The 15,922-nt window shown below is 39.6% G+C and overlaps 1 protein-coding gene across 4 annotated transcripts in view; it reads left to right on the plus strand.

Moving 5' to 3' along the window:
• The window catches only part of ATRNL1 (attractin like 1), a 679,361-nt gene that overhangs the window by 569,804 nt on the left and 93,635 nt on the right, over positions 1 to 15,922 (plus strand). The window contains exon 29 of one of the 4 annotated variants that reach the window (XM_029245363.1): positions 7,690 to 7,719. The exons of the other annotated variants lie outside the window; for them this stretch is intronic. Within the exon in view, the coding sequence (XP_029101196.1) occupies positions 7,690 to 7,712 (23 nt within the window). The 3' untranslated portion in view covers positions 7,713 to 7,719. Of the gene's footprint in view, positions 1 to 7,689; positions 7,720 to 15,922 lie in introns of those variants that run through there. 4 annotated transcript variants of the gene reach the window in all.

Below are 15,922 nucleotides of genomic sequence, written 5' to 3' on the forward strand. Positions count from 1 at the left end.
ATATTAGAGTAAAGAGCAAAGCAACAACAAAAAATACTTATTACTAACATTCCAGGTAATTTTTCCTGATGATCTATAGCAGAGAGCTTATTTCTCTATAATCTACAGCCTATGTCTTCACAAAGCCTAACATTTGGAGGAGTACTGAAAATGTCCCCAGGGTTCACACAAGTAGGCAAAACCTTGAGTTCATTCACAACGCTTTTTACGGTGACTGTAGATCGAACTATGTTGAATATCTGTGTGAATAATTCAGGATGAGTTTGTTCTTTGTTTAAAAAAAACTAATAAAATTTCTCTAGCTAACTTTATAGGAGTAGGAAGAGGAAGAGTCATTGATTCTACTCCTTCAAAGTAAAGCATTGTCTTCTGTCTGCAGTCTACTTTGAAATGCATCAAGGACATAATGTTATTGATGGATGGATAGTAGGATGAGTAGATGGACAGATATGTCATAAAGCAAGTAAAGCAAATGTTAATGGTAGAATCTAGGTGATGGGAATACTGGAGTCCATTGTAAAATTCTTTCCACTTTGCTGTATGTTTGAAATTCTTTATGGTAAGATGTGGGAAACAATAAAAGTTTTTGAAAACTCTTGACTTTACTGGGGGAAAGTAAAGGCAGTGCCTATAGAGAGGAATTTTCTAATGCTCACATCTATGTTTTCCCTAAACAAGGCAAATGCTGACACCAGTATACAAACGAAATGGCTTATTTTTTCACTTTTCATCAAGATATTTGGTGTGTACCCAGTCAATTAAAACTTAACATAGTATCATCCAGTATTTGAGAGGAAATGCCTTCCAGTGATAGTTTGGGAACCATATTGGTTCTCGGGAGGGAAATATTGACATTGGTTATCTCATTGCTAGAGTTTGGCTTATCTCATATCTTTACAGGAAGTCCATCTGTGTGCCTATGCTTCTCACAGTGCCCTATGTTTAGAAAGCAGTTCGTAAATGTTCTTGATGAGTATGATAATGATAGGAGACCTGGGAAACGTGACCTTGAGCAACCACTTCTGTCTATGAGACTCAGTGAACAACAATAAAATGAGCAATTGAACTAGAATCCGTTCATTGATTCTCAGATTGCACAGCTAGGAGCCTTATGTGCTGAAGAGCCTCCTCCAGCGTTGGTGCAGGGTTAGAGGTTAGGGGAGTTAAGAAGGAGGTACTGGGCTTCCCTGGTGGCTCAGTGGTTGAGAGTCCGCCTGCCGATGCGGGGGACACGGGTTCGTGCCCCGGTCCGGGAGGATCCCACGTGCCGTGGAGCGGCTGGGCCCGTGAGCCATGGCCGCTGAGCCTGCGCGTCCGGAGCCTGTGCTCCGCAACGGGAGAGGCCACAACAGTGAGAGGCCCGCGTACCGCAAAAAAAAAAAAAAAGGAGGTAGTGGAGTACCTTCATGGACAGACCCCTGACCCCATCCCCACTGTGTGAAGGACAGGGCGCCCAGAGTCTTCTCTTGGCTCTTGGGCTATTTATGTCTCCTAACGTGAGTGTATCTATTCAATGAGGAATAAGCATTAATTATTAGATTAGAAGTTCTCTTGCAGTACTTTGCACAGTTTCTAATTTTTTTTATCAGGCCCTTTTTTTGAAATGTAGCTTCCTAAATGTCGAGTGATGCTTTTCATAATGCACTCTTCACTACTATGAATAAAAGCATTTAAGAGAAGGATGAGTTTGGGGGTATGGAGAAGATGGAAGCATCCTATGAGCATGGTGGTTTTCTCTCAGAACCTGAATGCCAGCACTAACAAATAAGTGATTCGGAAACAAGCAGGGGCTAGTTCTGGCCATCTCTTTTAAGTAGCAAGTAGTGGGTTTGTTTTTTTTTTTTTAATTCAAAATATGGCATTGTCTTTGGACTTTATTCTCTTTCTACCAGCATATATTTCAGTAATATTTAGCAAGTAATAATTAGACATGGCCCTTTAATGTCTGTCTAAAATGTGTGAAGTCCCCTTCCATGGCTCTCATCTTAACAGAGGTCAAAAGAGAAACTGCAGATTCATCCTTTAGATTACCCCATGCAGTAATCTTTCCCTTCTTCTTCTTCTCTTTTTTTTTTTTTCCATGTAATGAATTTAGATGTTTATGAGCAATTCTCCCCCTAGGTGGCTTAGGAGAGTAAAAGCAAAAAATATTAAATAGGCTTTTTGACACTCCTGGAGCTGGGCTAATTAGGTTCCCTGCTCCCCAGCCCTGTAAGCCTGCTGCTTCATTCCTGTATTTTCTGTGAGCAACCACTGCCAGCAATGCCAGACTGTCTTGGGCTAAAGTGGGATTTCTGCTGTTGATATATGTACACAGCCACTTCTCTTCTGCCTCAAAGTGGTTGGAAGGCTGACGTCCTCGTACAAACAGGGCATATCAAGTAACCCTGCTGCGTGTCTCCAATCACCTTGGACAGCAAGGTCCCCAAGCATTTTAGAGTCACGTTAAGATGAAATGTGAACAAAGTAAATAGAGCTCTTCAAAAGCATAAACTGGTGATCATGATTGTGTCACTTTGTGATGAAGGATTATGGATTTCATAGTTTATGGATTCTTAGTAATATGAAGCGGATTAACTTTTCTCACTGGATTAAAAATCCGGTGGCCCAAATGTCCACCGCCAAAAGGGAGATAAGTGCTTCACCTAAATGTAGAACTTTGCCCTGATCTTGCCTTAAGTTTGGCAAAAAAACAAAACAAAACAAATAGAAACTGCTGGAAAGTCTAAGATTTTGAAACTTTTTTCTTTAGGTTTAGAAGTTTGGGCAGGATGACCAGATTATTTTGAAAAATCTAGAAATATTGTACGATGTTTAAAAATGATAGTCTACCCACAGTGTCATGGGTAATAATAATGACAAAAAGAGAACTTTGGCTTAGTCAAATGAAAAAGGAAAACAAGAACTAGTAATTCTGAGCACTGAAGCAGGTTCTTTACATACACTAATTCTTTTAACCCTCTTAATGAACCTGAAAAGTAGCTATTATTATCCCACTTTTACAGATTAAAAAAAAAATCTGGAAACTCAAGAGAGATTAAATGACTTGTCCGAGGGCCAATACAGCCAGTGAGTGAGTGAACCAGAATTCAAATTCAGGGCCATCTAGATCCTCAGGCTGTGAGACTCTCCCTCATCGCTGTGCTTCTCTGGATAAAGATACAGGGGTACTCGGGATAGCCCATATTCCAGAAAAAGCTTTACATTCAGATCAAAGAGGAAGGACCTGGAGCGTTCTGCTAAACATTGGACTTAAGGGGGCAAGAAGGATATATTTACCTTTCCTAGTGATTTAACTCCAGAAATTTGGTAAAATGCAAAGGTGCACGTGCCATGACACATCTGCTAATGAAAGTATGACTCCGTTGTGTAATAGCAACTTGGGGCATGTAGTTATAGGAAAAGAACTTCGGCTTGTATGTGTGAGTTATGGACTTGGAGTCCCAAGTCCCAAGATGTAGATCCAGCTCTGCCACCAGCTAACTGTCGCCAAGTCTTTTCATCTCTGGGTCGTAGTTTCTCATGTATAAAATGACTGGATTGGGCTAGGAAATCCTAAGATGGGTTTCACTCTACTCCTGTTGTACAGTTCTACTATAGATTATGCTAAGTCATACCAGTTTGGGGTAGGAAGAGCAAATAACTTGTTTCTAAGTAGTACCTTATCTTTCCAGCTGCTCAGGACCAGTTAAGAAGCTATATTCCTATGTATATTGCTTGTTAGTGAAAAAAATAATTAGCACCAATCCTTAATTTTTTAAAATAATTTTAGTCCATTTCTTTTTTAAAATTATTTTATTTATTTATTTTTTGGCTGCTTTGGGTCTTCGTTGCTGCGCACGGGCTTTCTCTAGTTGGGGAGAGTGGGGGCTACTCTTTGTTGCAGTTCAGGGTGGCTTTTCTTGTTGCAGAGCATAGGCTCTAGGTGCGCGGGCTTCAGTAGTTGTGGCACACGGGCTCAGTAATTGTGGCTTGCGGGCTGTAGAGCACAGGCTCAGTAGTTGTGGCGCACGGGCTTAGTTGCTCCGTAGCATGTGGAATCTTCCAGGACCAGGGCTCGAACACATGTCCCCTGCATTGGCAGGAGGATTCTTAACCACTGCACCACCAGGAAGTCCTGGATCCTTAAATTTTAAAAAAATTCTTAATAATTTTATTAATAAAGGTTAGTTCTCAATCTTCTCAGCATGTTTAGAAGATGTAGATCGTTCACATTGCCCCACTTTAGAAATAAGTAAAAGAAATCTCATAGCACCAATGAGAGGTAGAGGGTCTCTACAATCTCAGAGATGAATTGGGAACAGACTCCTGGTCTGCTGGCTCTCAGTGCAGTACTCATGCCTCTGAAGCCAGTTTTTTAAAGCTAATTTGCATTTTTCAGAACCTTCTGGAGTTTCCTGTCCCTTAGGACTCTGTTTTCTTTCCATAACTCTGCCACAATACCTTCACACTTGTAGAAACACACCTGTTGATCTAGTCTTAGCACTCTCTTTTTTGGAGGTGGCTGGAATAAGAAATAAAACTACTGAATTGTATCAAAGCTTCATTATAAAAATCTGTCATGTTAGTGACCTTTTAAGCGCAAATTCAAATATTGTTTACATCCAACATATGGGTCTTCATAAAAAGAAAGAAAAAGTGGGCACTCATGGCAAAACAAGCTACAAAATTAGGAAAGAGAGCCCAGGAAATGACAGAGATAAGAACAAATGTCTGAGATTATTGTTAATAATACGACTTTGTGTCAAATAAAAAAAAACAACCCTGATATTAAAAGTAAGCAAAATCAACAGTAGGAGCTAATTTTATCTTCTATCCAAAATATAGTTATTATGAATCTTCATTTGTTACCTTTATTCATTCTAGAAATATTTAAAAGTATCTGCTACATGTCAGGCACTGGATATATGGTGGTGAACAAAACAGAATTCCTGCCCCCATAGATTTTAGAGCCTACATGGAGATAAACATGAACAAATAATCATGCAAATAAACCCATAATTATAAAATATGTTGTTTTATGAATAAAGAGTAGACAGTGTTATGAGAAAGAGGTGAAATAACACTGATGTACAATTGCTAAGCTTTAATATCTTTCCATAGTAGTAACAAAATGGCAAACGTAGTCATTAAAATGCCCTTTCCTCAGTTCTCACTTGTCATCACGTCTCTGTAGCGTTTGTTGAATATTCCCCATCATGCATCGCCAACGTCTGGAAACTCCCTCTGGTGTTCTTTACCTCAGTCTATCACAGGTGCCTTCTTAGAATTTACTTAGAGATAATGCATGTAGAGCACCTCCCCTCTGTTCGTTACGTGCTTCTTCTGCCCTCTGAGTTCCGATAGGCATTCCCTGAGGATTAGTCCTTAGCCAGCTTCTCATCCTGTCCACTCTCTCCCTTTAGGGTGATGCTCTCTTTGCTCATTTAGGGGGCTTTTCAGATGATAACTCCCAACTGCATGGGTCTCCAGCCAACACTGTATTTGATAGTGTTTCAGTATAAAGCCACTCTTCCTTCCCCCTCTCTCCTGTTACCGTCCCTACTCCCCAGACTAGCTCTTCTACCCTGACTTTACTGTTTTTGTAAAGTCCATTTCAGAGTGACTCAAGTTTGAAACTTTGGAGTTAGCTTTTTTTCTTCTCTCTTTCTCCTCTTTGACCTCCAAGTAACCACAAAGCTCTTTAGATTTTAGCCCTGAAGCAGATAGAACAGACTTCCTTCTGCCATTCTTACTCCCTCCATTTTTGGCTCAGGCCCTGGTTGCCTCTCACCTGGACTTCTGCCAAAGGAAAGCACAGTTCGAATCATACCGCTCCTTTCCTCATAGACCTTTGCTGACTTTTCATTGCCTGATGAAATAAGTCCAGACATTTACTCTGGGCTGTAAGGTCCTCCTTGACCTCTCTCTCTCCAACCTTCTTTCAGGTTTAGCAGGCACAGAGTCCTTGCCAGCGCGCACCTGCACAGCACCTCTGGCTAGTTTGGGGCCCTTGTGCAATTATTTTAACCTCTTGAACCCTCAGTTTCCTCGTCTGTGAGGTAAGGAAGATGACTGGGTAGAATGTCTTTATGATTGCTGTTAGGCCTGTAACTCCGCGTGTGTATCTCTCCCTGTGATTCCATGAGTGTATATGTGTTCTTGTCACATTCACTATTGTTCCCTGTTCCTGAAATGACCTCTCCCTCTCAGCTGCCTGTGCTCAAAGCCCAGTTCAAATGCCACTTCTTCTTCCATGAAGCCTTTTCAGTTTCCTCCATACAAATGTGACCTCATTCTCCTTGAAATCCTATAGAATTTGCTGGGTCACTTCTTTACTGCTTTCTAACATATATCAAAGTCACTGTGTACTTTTCTTAACTTTCTTCCCAGGTAGTAAGCTCCCTGAGGGCAGTGGTTATATCTTAGTTTATCTCTGAATCCCTAGTAGCTAACAAGTTCTTGGTACTTAGTAGTTGCTTGATAAGTATTTAATTAATGAATAAAGTTAATTATCCTTAAATGGTAGAACTTCTTCACCAAACAAATATGTAGGAAATATGTAGATATATACTACACAAATGTAAACTTTACTAGGTAAAATTTCACTTCAGGCCCATACTCTTTGACAGAATGGATTTTATGTTTCCATGATTCATGTGGGAGTCAAGCTACATTTCTTAAGCACTAAAATCAAGCCCAACACTGAACCTTTGATAAAAAATATCTATAAAACTTACTTGCTCAGATTTAAGGTTCAATGAAAATCAGGATATTAGTGAAAGATGACACAAAATAATAAAGCAAATTATATTTCCAATGTAATATATACTAAACCTATCATAAAGTTATTCTATTTTTATAATTTGGACTTTGATTGTTTCCTTGGATAATAATTTTTACAAAACGATTTTATTTAAATTTGAAAAAGCACAGCTCAGTTCCACCCTTTATGATCAAAAAATAATATTGAACCTTGTGGAATAAATGTCCACATATTACTTATACACAGGACAAATAACCTCACAAGATACACCTGGCAAATAAAAAGTATCAATTGCTCTTGTAGCTGTTACCATTAACATACACCATTAACACAATCTATTCTATGCTCATTACTATTCTTTGAATTATCACTTCCCTATGAGGTATGTATTATCACTTTTATTTCACAGATGAGGAAAATTAATTCATGGAGCTTACTTGCCTACATAGTAAATAAGTGATGGAGCCAAAATGTAAAACCAGAAAATTTCACACCATGGTGCTCTTTCCATATCTTTTTCTGGGGATGCGGGGGGTGGATATTTTGGTTAGCTTTTTGAATAGCACAGACTCACAAGCTTTTTGTTTTACTGACAGTGTCACTGTGAAGTAGCATGGCCATCATTCTCTCATTTGAGATGTTAAAGTTTATCTCTGTGCTTTTGTCAATTGAGAGAAATTGATGAATGTGTAAATGAAACAAAGAAGAAAATAAAGACAACAAACTTGAAGAATAGTGAACATGGCTAATAGAACATGCTGCAGAAGTGAATGAAATACCCTAAAAGTTAACCCACTCAAATACTTTCAAGATAGAGCAATTAGAAACAAACTCACATAAAAAGTCAGAATTTATGGACATGAAAAATGAGACCACCAGCACTGAAAGCATGGCCAACACATTTTTCTTTTCTTTTTCTTCTCCCCACGTGCCACCCCTTTCAGGTATTTCTAGAATTGACTGGTAAATAATTACTGTGGTCAAAGAGAAAAATAGGAAAAAGTAAGCAACTCAACAAATCAACTTACGAAGCGAAAGGGGAAAGATCAAGATTCGTTTGGAATAAGCAAGCTGCCCTTGAAGCCACAAAACAACAAAATAAGAATTTTGTGGGTATGAATAAAATTTAAAGGCTAAATCACCCCCACCCCCGTATTTCTTTTGATAGGTAACACCATCGTCTATATATAAAACTGCCAATTAGTAAAACATTTTACTTTTAACTGGTCATGAATTAAGTAGTCCTGCATAACATAGGTTTAGGGGAATTTAGCAGAAGGCTACCTCCTGCATTTAACAAGGATAGGCGGGTAATCCTGAGTGTCAGAGAATTTTAGAATTTTTGGAGCTTTAGAAATGGCCTTAGAAATCACTTAGCTCTATCCCACATTTTGCAGAGGAAACCTGAAGAGCCAGAGATGGGGAGAGACTTGTCTCAGGTCAACGCTGAGCAGGGACCACAGCCAGGGTCTCTGGATCCCTCATGGATCCCTCATGCAGGAACGGACTTTACCCCTCCCTCATGTTTATTTATGCCAGGTTGCAAAATATAACCAGAAAAAATTAATAACAATCCACTTCTTACCAGAAGGCAGTACCGCATATGTTCTGCCACCAGGGCAGAAGTGGCAAACAGAAAGGAACTCCCTGGATCCAAAAAGGGAAATTAAGTAACTTGAGAAAATATGTCTCCTTATCAGCAAACTGACAAAATGCTAAGAAAATGTGGGTCAAGGGCCCTGGGAGTTCCTTCTTCTCACATAAACATTTTTCTGGGGACCAGTTCAAAGGGCCAGTAGTCCCTTAGCAAATCCAGTGGGAGTACACTCAGGTTTTCATAAAAATTCTATGTTACACCGTTAGCTGATTTAGTCTCAGATCCTACTTTTCCTGTGAAATGGTGCCATATCTACCAAAGGCCTTTTCGAGTTTTGATATGCCTTTATTCTTAATGAAAGGTCCAGTGGAGGAACAAGCACCAGTAGTAGTAATGTTGAATTCTATAAAAAGGTAAACGTTGATTATAATTACATTAACTCCTTAAGACCAGAAGGCTTAAGGGCTTTCAGGGAAAGAGTTAACAGCCTTCTGAAAAGTGAGTGACTTACCTCCTTTCACTCACCCAATTATTTGCAAATTAGCATAACCCATCTAAGTTGGGCCAACCTCCCTAACTGATGGGCAGCAAGTTCAGGTAAAGCACTGGCAGAACTTAAGAGCTCCTTACGAGCTGGGAGGCTAAATGGGTCCACAGGACTCCCAGGAGGTGGTTTGAAGAGTCTGCATGGTCCCTGGGATCGTCATTTAGAAGCCTTGGAGGAATAAATGGATTTCTGCCCCATGAACCTGCTGTCTGACATAATTTGAACTGAACCTTGAAGGCCCTAGAAGTCTGGATGCAGTGACCATACACTGAGTTCCATTTATTCAGCGAGCCAGGCGAGGGTCATCAAATCAATAACATGACTATGCCATCTGCTTCCATCATAATGAAAAATGACTCCTTAAGTTTTCTGTGAGGCAATTAGCTCTGACGGTAGAGCTGCAATGGCAAGAGGCCAAGTCACATTTGTATTCAAAACTCCACAGTAAAATATAAAGGAACTGTTGTCCATATTAATAGATACACAAAATGTATAAATAGGGTACTTTGGTATTACTGTATTGATGGTTATTATTATACCACTGCAGAATCACAGAGATAGGAAGGGCACTGAAATGACATCTGGCTCATCCAACTGCTTGCAGCCACAGCTGGTGACCCTGTCCAGAATCATCTCGGACAGACAGACTGTTTCTGAAGACTTTCCCAAAAGACATACGCATAACTTCCAGGACTAATTCATTCTGTTATTTAACAGTCTTCACTGTAATTTGATTCCATTTTCTTTTGTTCTCTTTCTTCTTGTTCTCATCTTTCCAGAAATAGAGATCAGCTGATTTTGTTCCTTATAATTATCTATCACTTGGGTGCTGGAAGGCAGTTTTGAAATCACCTCCCAGCCTTCAGTTCAGGTTCCGTACAGGACTCCAGGTCCATCCATCCCTGCCTTAGGACTTCCAGCTTAGGTCACCTCGTGACGCTCAGAATGCTCTTTGACCTTCCCAGATAGCACTGGCTTAAGAACCATGAAACAGAAAGGAATTCTAGAGGTAGTTCTGTCCCTTTGTTTGACAGACGTGGATACTGAGGTTCACCTGAACAGACTTCCTTAGAGTACGTTGTTTATTACACGGCAGGACCAATGCTAGAGCCCAAGGGGCTCTCTCTGGCTTTATTCTCACTGTTTGTTTTTCAGTGCCTAACCTCTCTTGTAAAATGAACTGCCCTGCCTCGCTGGTTACTTTCCCACTTACAGTTCAGTGGGACTCCTCTGTAGGAGGAGTCCTAACCTTTTCTGCCATTCCGCATTTTGTATTTATGCTCACTAATTTTCTTGCACAAGAAAAGGGAGCAGTGAGTTTCAGTTCATCTCTCTGATGTTTCAAGGTCATTTTTGAAGTCTAATCCTATTATTCCAAATGCCATTCTCGTTCCCTGTCCCTATTTGTGTTATTTGCAAATATGATGATTTCAGGGAGATATTAAATGCCTCACACTGCTGGATTCCAATGTGACTTTTAAAATACCACTTGTTATGAATACACCGTACCTCTGTCCCTTTGCACGTACTAGTCCTTCTGCCTGGACTATCTTCCAATACACACACCTACCCTTTCCCCCAAGAGACTTTCTAATTCAAGGGTCACCTCCTCTGTGGGGCTTGTCCCCATCTCTAACCAACCATACTTTTTTTTTTTTAATTTATTACTATAAAAATTTTATTACTCTATGACTACTCTACCCAGACAACCTAAGGGCAGGGATTTCCCCATTGTTTACCATTATATCTCCAGGGCCTAAGTGGTGCCTAGAGCATAATAGAAACACAATATATTTGCCTAATTATTTTCCTTCTTTCTCCTGCTCACCTGTCTTTATCGGTGATAACTTCCCAGAGTCCAACTCTTAAGCTTCCTGTGAATTCGTACTTTTGCCTGCATTTTATCCATGTACTTATTATTTGTACCTTAATGTAAATTAGTTCTAAATACTTCCTAGGTTTAAAAAAAAAACACCCTCCTTAATCTCTGGTCTAAATTTTGGCGTATGAAGTAGAATTGAAAACTCTACTGAAGTTAAAACGACCGATTCCTCACTACTGACCAGGGCTGTTGTTGTTCAGCCTCATTCTGGAGACCTATTTGTCATGGGTCATGTTATTCATTTTGCAATATGATTTTTTTCTATGCTTACTAACAGATTTCTTTGGGTGTTCTGTTATTTTTTTCCACATATAAAAATCTCACTTTGATGGTTTGGTCATTCTTAAGATCATTGGTCATTTCTAAGACCATTCTTTTCTCCTATTCTTAAAAATTTCATAGGCTCTTCTTCATTCTTGGTGCTTTAAGCGGCATCAGAGTCCCTACCAGGGACTTGGTGGCCTAGATGGGTCACCAGCCCCTGCTTCTGCTACTTGGACTATGAATACTCAGCCTCTCCTAATTCTTTATGGGCTCTGTGGCTTTTTCATCTCCTGTTGCTGGTATTCAGATCACAGTTTTTCTTAAGACTGAGATTCTTCTAGCATTTTGAGTCTGTTTTAAGCATAATTTTTATTAACCTTTTCTCTTGCATGTAAAAACAAGTCAGTCTTTTTAAACCTAGCTTACGCTTGGTGTACAACAGATAATGTTCTGTTTCCCTTTATATCTCCAGTGGGTCACCTCAGTCTTTGCATTAATGCTTTTCACTTTCTCCAATGCTTCAGAAACGTCATCTTTTCCTAGGCTCCTTAGGTGACTTTTAGTCTTGTTAGGACACTCCTAAGTTCCATTTTATCTCTTTGTGAAGGTCTTGCCTGCCCATCTGAGCTTCCCTTCAACTTCCTTTGTCCATCTGCATTAAAAGTATTCCTAAGAAATTCAAATTAAAACAATACTGAGATACCATTTCTCACCTATCACGTTGGTGAAAATTTTAAAGTATGGCAACACATTGCTGGTTTGAATGCAAACTAGTACAGCCCTCCTGGAGGAGAATTTGGCAATACCTAAAAAAATACACTTGCACTCTTTTTTTTTTTTTTTTTTTTTTGACCTCTCCCATTGCAGAGCACAGGCTCCGGACTCACAGGCTCAGCGGCCATGGCTCACGGGCCCAGCCACTCCGCGGCATGTGGGATCTTCCCGGACCGGGGCACGAACCCGTGTCCCCTGCATCGGCAGGCGGACTCTCAACCACTGCACCACCAGGGAAGCCCCACTTGCATTCTTTTGACCCAGCAATCCCACTTCTAGAAATGTACCCTAAAATACACCTCCAGCAGTATGAAAATACACAACCATTGGTTATTTATTTCAGCATTGTTTGTAATCACATAATATTGGGAATGAACTAAATGACCATACATAGGAAAGTAGTAAAATAAATTATGATAATTCACAAATGGAGTATAATGCATCAGTAAAAAAGAATTAGGAAGATCTCTATGAACTGATATGAGATTGTTTCCAGGATATATTATTAAGTGAAAAATGTAAAGTGCAAAATAATACCTAGAGCATGCAATCCTTTATGTAAGAAATAAAGAAATTTAAGCAAATATACAGATAACTACTAAATTTTGCAGAAGGTTATAAGAAAGATAAATAAAAAACTAATGATATTGGTTACCTACAGGAAATGAAGTGGGACTGGAATATAAAATGGGGAAATAAGAGAGGGAGTTTTAGGGATGAGGAGGAAGTGACACTTCTCTGAGTGGGACCTTTTTAAAAATCTCTGTCTCTTAGGGCTTCCCTGGTGGCACAGTGGTTGAGAGTCCGCCTGCCGATGCAGGGGACATGGGTTCATGCCCCAGTCCGGGAAGATCCCACATGCTGCGGAGTGGCTGGGCCTGTGAGCCATGGCCGCTGAGCCTGCGCGTCCGGAGCCTGTGCTCCGCAGTGGGAGAGGCCACAACAGTGAGAGGCCCGCGTACCGCAAAAAAAAAAAAAAAAAAAAAATCCTTGTTAAAAATCTCTGACTCTTAGAAACACTGGAATGTTTCACCTACCTAATAAATAAAATTGGGATGTGAAGAACCCAAAATGGAATACAGACGGTGAAACGTGAACTTAAATGCATTACAAATGAATAACATAACTACACTGAGGAGATAGGAAAGAAAAGAGCAACCTAAGCAATTTTGGAAAATAGTATTTTGCCTGTATAGTGTAAGGCTAAAGGCAAAGAGAACCACACACAAACATCGTACTATGGTTAGTACATTTGTTTCTTCTGGAAACAGGGGCATGTGTTAGCAATTCTGACATTACTATGTGTGAGGATACAGGTAGATAAATAGAGAAATATAGAAATACAGATGTGTGTAAGTGGGTTAGTATACATATGCATGTTTCCTAGCTGTGTCCACTGAGAGGACCTGGAAGCAATGATAACTCAGTAGCAGTGAACACAACTAGCACCCATATCTTGGTTTCTTAACACCATTTTCCAATAAAAGGAACCAGGGCTTTTCGGGGAAATAGTTTACTCCAAGGCTAGGAAGGGAAAATGCAAGTTGAGATGGAACATCTGGTTCCAGAAAGTAAGTGTTCAAAAAATTATGAAGACATGTTGAAAAGATACAGAAGCCCGCCTGAAGGAGCACCCAATTGCCAAAGCTGGAACAACTTGAACAAAAAATAAATAAGTATACTATTGGATTATAGCTCAAAGAATAAATTAAATACCTATAAGTCTACACTAACACAGATATATAATTGAATAAATAAATAAATGAGAGTGAAGGAGCAGCTCTTCCTTACAGTAGAATTCCAGTTAATGAATATATAGAAAATAAGGAAAACAGAAAAATCACCATTAGATAAATACTAGAGTAGTACTTATTGCAGGCAGGAACCATTGATGAAATCTAAAATTAGTGGGAGAAAATATAAATAGTACATTTGCATAGCCTCCAAGTATCTTCCCACAAGACATTTATTAATTACAAAGGGGAAAATAATAAATTTATGGTAGAAAAAGGTAGCAGACATGACCTTATCCAAATGATCAAAGTTAATATCACCAATACTAAGACATAAAAATCGTATACCCCTGATATGTTGCACGGAAACAAAGGAGAACATCACTTCTGCGCTATTCTTGTGAAATGCGTAATGCCAGTGTATTCATGAGAAAAGATCAGACAAATCCAGACTGAAGGACAGTCTATAAACAAACTGACCAGGACTCTTCAAAAGCGCCGACATCATGAAAGACAAAGAAAGACTGAGGGATTAACACCGATTAGAGACGAATGACATTACATGCAGTAAGATCTTGAATTAAATCCTGGAACAGAAATCAAACATTAGTGGGAAAACTGGTGAAATTCAAATAAGGTCTGCAGATTACTCAACAGTATTATATCAGTGTTCATTTTCTGATTCTGACAGTCATACTGTGATTATGTAAAATGTTGTCATTAGGAGAAGCTGCGTGAAGGGCAAATGAAACTTTTCTGTAAGTCTAAAATTATTTCAAAGTGAAAAGTTAATAAAGAGTATTTCTCAGGTCTCTTCTCCAAGTGGGTCATATTCGAAAACTTAATCTGTAGTCCGTGTTGGTGGTATAGTGGTGAGCATAGCTGCCTTCCAAAAGTTAATCTATAGATTGCAGGCTATATTTTCTCATAGAAATTATATTTCCCTGGTTATATGGTTCCTGGGCTAGCACTCAAGAGCTCACTTAACCTAGAATTTTTGTATGTATGTGTGTGTCTGCTTATTTATTAGCTATCCTCACCGTATTGTAGAATGTAAACAATTTACTCTGGCCATGTTCCTTAGGGTTTTAAGAGGAACAATAGATTGAGAATAGATAATACATATTGAGGGTCCCTACGCATGTGAGTTCACACACACACACATACACACACACCTTTGAACACTGGGGACACAGATTTCTCTAATTCTAAAATCTGAAAGTGGTCCTACACAGGATCTAGTAAAGTAGGGACTGGTGGCAGAATGAGAAAATAGCATGCCAAGAAGCTCTGGGAGAAGAGAGAGAAGAGATGGTCACAATGATCATTTTCATGATTGCTCCCTGGCCCCTCCTGTGTTTCTAGAAGGAACGATTGGTCATCAGCAGCAGTGTTGCTGCTTCTCACTGCAGAAAATGCTACACAGAGCGGCCCAGATGAGAAGCAGCTTAACCACAAACCTGCTCTTCTTCTTGCAACTCATTTGGGAGTATCTGTCCGTGTGGCTTTCAGTTTGGGGCTCAGATCTTGAAAGCTCTGCTGTCTGTGCCCATGACCTCTCCCAGTCAGCAGCCACATGAGCTTTTTGTGCCTCAGTTTCAGCTGTTCAAGCGAATGGGTATCACAGTCTTTGAAGCGCCTCCTCAGAATTTCCAAAGTGAATCTTGTATAAACCACACAGTTTATATTAAGGCAGGCCATCCCAAACATACCTCCAAATTTGGTGAAAGTCTATCTAGCCATTATGTGATGTGTTAAAATATAAACGAAAACTTAATTTATAGTAAGTAAATAACATTAGATTTACTGAGTACCAGCCATGTACAGTCACTATCCCAGGGGTGTGTGTGTGTGTGTGTGTGTGTGTGTGTGTGTGTGTGTGCGCGCGCGCGCACGCACACACGTATGTATAAAATCATCTCATTTTCTTACTACAACCCATAGGGGAATTTATGCCTATTTTACAGCTAAAGAAACCAAGCTTCAGAAAGGTTTTATACTTGCCAAAAATGTTTTATTTGCCAAAGATTTTAGAGCAAGCAAGTTGTAGAGCTGATTTTAGAGCCGGGTCTATGTGACCTGTATGCTGAGCTGTCCCGTTTTTGAAGTCTCTCAGGCCCCATCTGCCAGTCCACTTGCTCACGTATTGGAGACATTGAAAATCTTATGGATGCCTCTGTGCTATCCCATTGAATCATTCCCTGATCCTTGAACTACATGTTCATTTCTTATTTTGTCCATTAGAATGCCTTACTCTTAAAATATTAACTTTAAGTAGTTTGTGGATATTTTCTTCCTCCCATCTTTAAATCATGTCTGATGGGTAAATCAGAAAGTGTAGAACTTCTCATGCAACAGGAGGAGCAAAAGGTTAATAAAA

Source organism: Monodon monoceros, unplaced genomic scaffold, assembly GCF_005190385.1.
Source record: "Monodon monoceros isolate NGI ecotype Baffin Bay Population unplaced genomic scaffold, NGI_Narwhal_1 Super_Scaffold_4, whole genome shotgun sequence".
In the NCBI taxonomy this organism is placed as follows: domain Eukaryota; kingdom Metazoa; phylum Chordata; class Mammalia; order Artiodactyla; family Monodontidae; genus Monodon; species Monodon monoceros.